The 9,579-nt window shown below is 30.9% G+C and overlaps 1 protein-coding gene across 1 annotated transcript in view; it reads left to right on the forward strand.

Moving 5' to 3' along the window:
- The first annotated feature begins 588 nt into the window (after window positions 1-588).
- Window positions 589-9,579, forward strand: part of LOC106877515 (collagen alpha-2(IV) chain) — a 68,528-nt gene continuing 59,537 nt past the window's right edge. Inside the window, exons 1-5 of the mRNA XM_052974643.1 lie at window positions 589-657; window positions 6,814-6,948; window positions 7,181-7,225; window positions 8,255-8,317; window positions 9,407-9,520. Coding sequence (XP_052830603.1) covers window positions 6,829-6,948; window positions 7,181-7,225; window positions 8,255-8,317; window positions 9,407-9,520 — 342 coding nt within the window. The 5' untranslated portion in view covers window positions 589-657; window positions 6,814-6,828. The remainder of the gene's footprint in view (window positions 658-6,813; window positions 6,949-7,180; window positions 7,226-8,254; window positions 8,318-9,406; window positions 9,521-9,579) is intronic.

A 9,579-nucleotide genomic window follows, 5' to 3' on the forward strand; every position in this document is an offset into this window, starting at 1 on the left:
AACTCTTCAAATATAATTAGGGTTATAATTCCTAATTCTAAACAATTTTGTAAACACAAACATTTCTTTAATTTAAGAATTATCACTAAACAGTGGTCACTATAGAAGACATGGAAAGAACAAAAAGTGATAATATCTTTTGGTCTTTATGTATGTGCTATAAAGTTCCAATGGTGTTTTCTTGTGACTAACGATATAATGTAGAAATCACCTCCTACATTATTCTACTTAGTTGATTTCAAGGGAACTCATGTTAGCAAGATTATGTTCTTTTTACTAAATTCTAGAAACATTTATCTTATGTCACTTCCATTAATTTCTCTTTCCATCACATATCATCATATATTCCTTTTTTGCTTAAAATAAAAATGAAACTAATTTGATTTTTCTTTTTGCCCATTCATCTTATGAGAGAAGGTACTGGGTGGACTGGGGTTACATGTCTGTATACTAAGAGCAGAAAGGGATAGACCAGGTCTACACATCAATATAAAAAGAACAGAGATTGGTTAGTATGTTTAGTGTTGAGTCGAAGCATGATTTCTTTATTCCTTTATTAATTTTTTTCCCTCTTTTTTATGATTTCAGCAAAATCCAGAATGTGGAAGAATATGTGGAAATAACAGTTGCAAATGTATTGGAGAAAAGGGATCTCGGGTAAATACATTTTTATGTTTTCTTTTAATCCTGTTTTTTGATCAGCATATCAAATGCCTGAAACAAGTTTTGTAAAATTTGGAATCAACTCATGGATTACAAGAATTAATATTCCATAAGAAAGAAAGCATAGCTCTTTGCTCTATGCTGAGAAATAATTTTCCTTGATTTTCATCATTAGTGAAAAATTAATCACACACTAACAAAGTATTTCGTAATATTTGAGAGCTGCAGCTAAAAGAATTTTCACAATCTATCACTGAAACTTTTTGTTAGTCACATATATGATGCTGTGCCCTGAAACAAAAGTCTTAGCTTCCACTGACTCAGTCTACTAAGCTGTAAATACAAGCTGTGGATAGTGATAATAGTTGTGAATTTCTTTAGGAGGAGATGTAGTTTTTGTCCAGCTTAAATTTTCCTAAAAATAATGGCTGTGGTTAACTGACATTAAATCCTGGAATGAAAGCTGTTTCTCAACTATTACACACACTTTCCAGTAATGACTAGTTGAAATGAAAATTTTAAAATAAAAATGTACATGTGTACGTATCTATTTATGTATGCTCTATTTAAATGACTGGCAAAAATAATTTCTATTATTAACTCTTAACTCCCTATATTTCAAATACCCACAACTTTTGCCAAGTCCTGAACTGCACATAACTATACTGCTTGTCATTGCTTAAGGCAAAAAAAAACAGGGAACTGAGATAAGAACTATACTGTGTGAGAAACAAAGTTTGGCCTCATTTTAGCAAGAACTTCTCATCAAAAGGCTTCCTGTTTACCTCATGTGCTTATATTTGTTGTTTATTCAGTGAATTTCTTTGGCTGTTTTTCTTGCTTCAGTTTTCAAGCATCATGTAGGGTGATACATTAAGTGGTGAGTTAGAATTCAGAAATATTACTTATGATTTAATTAGAGATAGCTTGAAGTTAGTTGTAGAAAATAATTAGAGAGATATTCTGACTAGAATTTATATCTGGACTTATAAAGTTGAAGAAAATACTGCCTTAAGGCATCATCAATGGAGGTGGTGAAGTCATATATCAGAGTACTGGTTGTGATGGGAGTTGCACAGCTTCCAAGTTACCAAGACTACTGAAAGGAAAATCCACTCTGAAACAAGAAATCAATGCCCAGGAATCAATATATTGTAAATTTATGTGAAAACATCTATTTGTAATCAACTTATTTCTATTCAGCCTACCTGTGTGAAGGACAGTGACATAATAATAGAAACTACATTTGCAATGTACACCAATAATCACAGCTTCTTCTAAGTTTCATCCAAATTTATGCAATAGTTATATTTTTATGATATTAATACAAGACTAACAGCATTTTCATCAAAATCTTTGATTTCTAAAAGAACTGATGGATTTATATAGAGCTAGTACTATAAGAATTCAAGAGTTACTAGAACTCCAGAGCCAAAGTTAACTTTAACGACAGCCACTTTCTAAGGAGTAAAACAATTAAATGTTATTAAAAAGTTAAACTCAAGAAAATTTGAAATTATTATTGTCATTCTAATACAAGGGTCTTTTTTTAGGTATTTCTCCAAGATGTATGTATGTAAAATGAAATTAACTGCAGCCTTCAAAGTGAACAAGATCATGTCAAACACTTTAAAATTGTTTCATATTGTACTATATACAAAAATTTAGGCAAAAAAATATTTATTGGATCAATTGATATCAAGGAATAAAAAGAAGTAAATATACTGACATGCACAAAAGTAAAATTAATTATAAAAATCTCAAAATTAAAGAATTTTATTCAAAACATTTCCACTTAGGGTTTATGAAAAATAATGCTGTTTTAGTTTTGATACAACACCATCCTGAATATCAAAGGTTTTTAATGTAAGAATAACTTGGATGTTGCCTTCAAAGCCTAAGTGATTACTACACTTTATTTATTAAATAATAGAGAAGAAATAAAAAAAAAGTTGACAAGAATTATAAGAGATCAAAATTTCATGTAAATGTTTCATTTGCTACACAAGAGAAGTCAAAGTGGGAATTTTTAATTTTTTACACTAGTCATGAGAAGAAATCTGGGAAATTTCATCTTTCAGCATTTCCATTACTTCTAATGTACTCCTGAGTTATGAAGGAAAGATATTTTGACAGTCTCCTTTTGAAAAGCACTTTTTATATATTGTTAACATATTATCTTTGCTTTGAATAGAGAGAATAAATGCATTACTTCTTTAAAATACAAGCCATGTATTATAAAATTAACACGCTGAATAGAATTGCAAAATGCACGATCTCCCCACCTTTTTTCCTCTCCTTCATTCTTCAGTTGTTCAGTATTTTTTAAGAATTTTGCCATGAGATAATCACCAAACTTCTGTATAAATCATACTTCTATACCAACCTCTCATTTGATGAACAAGTATTTTAAAGAACATATTTAAAAATAAACCAATTCATTATATGAACTTTAACTCTAAATACTGATAATTATATGAAACTTGAAGTTCAGATTTAATTAGATTTATAATCTAACTCTTAATTACCATACACAACTACAACACTCGACCAGTCCTGAAATGATATCCCAAGAATTAAATTAACAAGGGAGAGAACTCCTGTCTTCTATCGTTCATATCTGTTCTACAAAATCATTACAGGATCACCGTGTGTTCAACATGACGTTAAGAGTTAAAATATAATTCAAAGAAAAATATCCAAATAAGTTATTTAATCTCAAATAATCGAAAATTTCATTTTCTTACTGGAAAAACACAGAAGAATTTTTTAATATACTAAATGCATTAAAAAATCCATTAATTTAATTAAGAAGTGAATTTAGTGATTTATACACTAATTTGTTTACTGAATTCTTTGAAAAAAAAAATGTTTTGTTTAGATTGGGTAACTTTGACAGAAGAGACACAACCAAGTCAAAACACCTCAGTGTCTCAAAGTCCTGTTAATTCAATGAATTGAGTGTTGTGTACACACACCTTCAGAAAGGAGAACTTGTTCTCTAAAGACAAAATGCAACAACAATAAACATATTCATGTTTGAATCTGCCAGAATGTTTTACAAATGAATATGTATGTCATTTTCGCTACTCCTCTATGTAATGTGACAATTTACTCTTGCAGCTTATAATTTTATTTAAAAAGAATTTAAATATAATTGCTGACATTATATCTTTCACATGCCCATCTGAATTACCTTGCTTGACCCTGTGAATTACTCAACACATCTTCAGCTTCCTTTAGAAATGTCTTATACTTATTCATAACAAAATATGAAAAAAAAAATTATATATTTTTTTTTAATTAACCAATTGATTCTTAGGGAGGTATAATATTGATACTACATTACTTATTTTGATTTATGCAAGAAATATAATACTCTAGATTTAGCGGTTTTGAATGGAAAAACTTATTACTCTCTAAAATGTTAACACTTGACTTGACATAAAATTGTATATAAGACGTAGTTTTGCTCTCATGACAATGAACTGATGTAAGAATCAAGAAAAACAGTATAAACTTGCAAGCAAAAAAGACAGGAGCAGATCACATGCTAATAAATTGGAATAATGCCAAATTAGAACAAAACAGAATAAATATATATTAAAAAAATATTGCACAATGCCAAGCAATAAAAGCATCTTTTCATTTCGTGAAATATACTTGAGTGAGGCTCTGAGCAAAGTGTTTCATATACTACATACACATAGTAGAAGATTTTAATTTTACTTTATTTTAGTAATTTGCTAATGTTTCTTTGAACTCAAAATATAGAAATATGAAACACTAAATGTTGTTAGACCTATAAAGTGCCACTATATAGCTTCTGTCACTCCACCGCTCTTTCTAATTTTAACACAGTTTTAAGTAGGAGAAGTTTATTACATTGACATCAGTACTTGACTGGTACTTTATCTTATCGCCCCTGAAAGAGTGAAAGGCAAAGCTGACCTTGGCAGAATATGAACTTGGAACGTCAGGAGCTGGACGAAATGCTGTTAAGTATTTTGTTCGATGGGCAAACGATGGGCCAGCTCGTCGACCTCCTTATGTTGTCTGATAACAAAACGCTCTATGTTGAGATTTTCTGTTAAGTATTGAAAAAGAAAAATGTCTAAGGGAGATGACTCTTGCAACCATCGTTTATAGGGTTAAGCTTTCTTTTATGACTCCATTCACATATACAATACTTTATAGGAGTATTAAATTGATCCAGTTCTTTACTTATTTTCTTTTATTTTTTTAATCTTTTCTGTCGCTGTCAAAGATTTTGAAGTTTTAGAATTAAGTGAAAATTTTCAAATTTGATACATTGATGTAATTTTTCACACTGAATCTGATTTTGTGATTCATTTATTCCAGAAAAAAATATTTTGAAAAATTTTACAGAGGTTTAAAATTTTAGAAAAATTTTTACCCAGTTAGAAGACAGAATTTGGAAGCTAGCAGTTTTGTGTGATAGCTATCACAAAATGAAAGCAAAAACATTACAATAACAAAATATTGATAAACAAATTGAAAACATTACGATGATGAAAATTAAAAGAAGTTTTAATTAGTTTTCATGAATAAAATCATTTGAAATGGTAAAACAGGCATCTAAATAATATAAAAAGGAAAAATAATTCTCAACGAAATAATTTTTGCTTTCGAAAAATTACAAAAAGATTCTGTATATTAGGGTTAGGGTCATCGTCAAAGAAAATACACAGATTAAAAGAAGATACTTGTGGTGGTTATGGTGATTCTGGAAGCAGATTACAGCTTTGCTTCTTACTATGGAAACAAGCACCAGTAGCTTTCAGTTAGCTAAAATTACTCAAAATTTGCCAACTTTAAAAGCTATTAATTCTTTATTTATTTATTTATGGCAAAAATGAAATTCCTTTTCATAATTAGCATACAAAACTAAATCAGTACACCAAATTTGAAAACAATTGGAACAAATTTTTTTTAAAATAGAAAACTGACAGCAACAGAAAAGACCCTTTTGTAAAGCATCCTGTATAGCTTACTTAATGAGGATATACTGTAAGAAAGCAACAACACTGTGTTATTCATCTTAAGAAAACATCACATAGAGATGTATAGTACTAAAAAGCACAGAAGCATCAGTAGCAGGTGAAAAGCATCCAGTAGTGGTGGTGGAATTGCTTGATTCTGTATTCTTTGTATTTGGATATCATCAGCAGCAAGTATGCACTGTCAAATAAACAAATTTCACTTCTAATTTATACAGAAATAATGTTGCAAATAGCTGACAGGCTGGGCACTTAATATTTTCTACAGAAATTTATTTCCCCCCAATATAGGTGAAGAGTTTCCCTCCAATATAGGTGGCATGTGTTACACAAATATTTGGAGTTCAAACTTTCCAAATTTCACATGGCACAAGAGCTAAAACCAAAGAACAAACCAAAATGAAGAGAGTTCTGTGTGGATTTGCAAGCACCGCTCAAGCTGAATGGTTTCACTGATAGACTTATGTTTACTAACGAAGCTAGGTTTCACCTAAGAGGCAAAGTGAACTGGCATAATTTGAGATTTTAGGGCTTGGTAGATCCACATGCCATACTGGAAAGTAAACATGATTTTCCAAAAGTTTTCTGCATCATAACAAACCAAAGAGTGTTTGGGCTTTATTTCTTCACCGAGTCCTCTGTTACAGGGTATACCCATCTCGACATACTGTCCATTTGGTTATTGCCCAGTTGGAAGAAGAGGTACCTAACTTCATTATGCAGCAAGATGGGGACTGGCCACATTGGCATAGACACCTACACAATTACCTAAACAAGTATTTTCCAGAACACTGAATTGGCTGTGCTTGGGTAAATGATTTGCCAGTGATAGTCTGCCCCTCCCTACAAGTCCTCCAGCCTAACGCCTTGTGACTTTTTCCTTTAGGGATATCTGAAAGACAAGGTATTCATGCTATCACTTCCACATGACTGCCACATTAAGATGACCATAAGCAATACTTGATAGATAGATTTAGATATATGTGTGTATGTGTGTGTGTACAGAACAAAGGAAAGAAAAATTTTAATTTTAAAACATTCTTGTAGTTTTAGCTTTGAAATAACATTGTCAATTGCTTTGTAACTTAATTTTATATTTTGCCAATTTTCTTTTTCTTCTTATGTAAAGGGTCCCCATGGACCAATGGGACCACCTGGACTTCAAGGGGTCCGTGGCTATCCAGGACCCGAAGGACTAATTGGACCTAAAGGAGAGAAAGGGAGAGCAGGGCCACCAGGACCAGTTGGTTTAAAAGGAGACAGAGTAATATATTTTAATTTTATATTTAATATTTCTTCTAAATTCAAAGAAAAAAGACATTCAGAAAAATAATTCACAATTCTTTCATTAAAAAAATGGCTTTTCCATTTTATATTCATCTGGTAACTTTTTGTAATAATATGGTAATAATGTTTTGTTTTGTTTTTTTAACTTTTGAAAATTGAATGATTTATTTGTTTCAACCTTAGTTGATCCCAAACTTTGTTATTTTCAGGGAAAAATTGGTATCCCAGGTTTCCCTGGTGTGAACGGAATTCCAGTATGTATGCTTCAGATTTTCTAATTCTTTTAATGTGTAAAATCTTTGTATATTTAAAAGTATCTTTCTACACATTTGAATAATTTATTTAGTAACAGTTGATCGTCAATAATTTATTAATTGTTTTATATCTAATGGTGGGAGTCTTAGCCCAACACCAAGTTTATTGCAACTACTTGGTCTTCAGACAAAGTTAGTGCATTTCATTTTGTGGAAAACTTTCAGGCTAGGCCTCCAGTTTAAAGATAACTTCTCCACTTCTACCCACCAATCTTGGAGGCCCTGAATAAATAAAAGAACGGAGGGTCTGCTCTTTAATCCTTAACTAACTAACTAACTAACTAAATAATAATAATAACAATAATAATGATAATAATAATAATAATAATAATAATAATAATAATCCTTTCAACTATGAGCACAAGACCTGAAAGTTTGGGGCTAGTCAATTACATCGACCCCAGTGCATAACTAGTACTTATTTTATCGACCCTGAAAAGATGAAAGGCAAAGTCAAACTTGGCAGAATTTGAATGCAGAGTGTAAAGTCAGAAGCAATACCGCTGAGCATTTTTTTCCACACGCTAACAATTATGCCAGCTCACCACCTTCAATAATAACAACAACAACAACAACAACAACAACAACAACAACAACAACAACAACAACAACAATAATAATAATAATAATAATAATCACCAATGGAAATTTGTTTGTGAATCCTAGTCATTTTGGCATCAATGCCTAATACTTCAATACAGCACATGAAGTAAACATCTTAGAGAGTAAAAGTTAGAATAGAAAGTTGTGCAAGATAACCAACACATCAACTCTTCTCATAGGGGACAACAAATAGCTATCCTGCACATGAATTTTGGATTCCACTTTAGCATATTAAGTTACATGTGAATCCACAGAAGTTGAATCTGCTTGATTATCATTCTCAATTTCAAAGGGAATATCAGCAATATTATTAATAGGCCACAGTTAAATAATTTCAATATTAATATTATTTCTTTTTCATTTTAGGGTGTACCTGGTCCTGTTGGACCCCGTGGTTCTCCTGGTCTAGATGGATGCAATGGAACTCAGGTAAAACATTTATTTTATTGATCATTCTTCAGTCATCAGTCTTCAGGTGTTTTTGATTTATAGTTTTAGTGTGTAGTAGACTATGTGTTTACATTTTGTATCATACCTCTTCTCCTCTCACTTTATAGCATGTTATCCATTTGAAAAGTTATCAGAAATTTTATTATTGCTAAATTAATTGATAATTGCAACTTAAGAAATCAATAAGATTCCAGTAACTAGCCAAATATTCAATACTTTGTAAACTGTTACTATCACTGCACTGTGTCCTTGGTTCATATATATTACTCTTGCAAGTCCAGATAACAGATGTAGAACAAGTACTGTAGTGTGGAATGGTGAGACATTGCATAAATGATGAGAATTGGGTCAGTTTGTAGTGCTGAGCTAAAAGTGTTAAAAATTAACAACTTTTGCAATATTTACTCTGTAGCTTCTTATTTACCATACAAATAATCAACCTCCACTGAGTGGAACAATTCAACAACAATAATAATAGTCTACATAGGTTGTATAAATAAATATCTGAATTTCAAAACACCTATGTAATGGAAAATTAACAAAATACTAAAAAGGTTCAAAATTCATTCATTGTTCCACTGTTAGATTTTAGATACAAAAATTTTAAGCAGTGCCAGACCTAGTTATCATTGAATTAAGCCTTCAAATAAGCCATTTTACTCAAGTTGCTTTTATCAAATTAGCTTAAAGCCAGTACTGTTCCTAATTAATACTTAAATGATTTGTGTCAGGGAGGCAGGGAAAAAAATGTGTCTAATTTGCATAAAACTTGAGTCAGATGCTAATATTCAAAATTTTCTAATTCCTCTATATGATGGGTTTTCTATCAGTCTTGAAGTTGAATCTCATATTATTTGAGTAAATCACTTAAATAATTGAACACTTGTATCACTTAGATAATTGAACACCTGTATCAACAAATGTTTGCAGAGATGAAACAGGATAATGAGATGATTAGCTGAAATAGTTTTAAAAAAATAGATTTTAGCTCAGGATCATGGAGTTGTAAAAAAATATAAAAGTTCAATAAATTTCACACATTTTATTTTATTTTATTTTTATTTTCAGGGTGATCCTGGTGTTCCTGGACTTTCTGGAGTTCCTGGTCTTAGAGGAACACCAGGCCCAAGTGGGCGAACTGGACAAAAGGGAGAACCTGGATTAGGATTAAAAGGCTTGAAGGTGTGTATTTCAAGGCTTTATTGACTATTTTTCGCATTACTTCTATGGTATATACATAC

Source organism: Octopus bimaculoides, chromosome 19 (assembly GCF_001194135.2).
Source record: "Octopus bimaculoides isolate UCB-OBI-ISO-001 chromosome 19, ASM119413v2, whole genome shotgun sequence".
In the NCBI taxonomy this organism is placed as follows: Eukaryota; Metazoa; Mollusca; class Cephalopoda; order Octopoda; family Octopodidae; genus Octopus; species Octopus bimaculoides.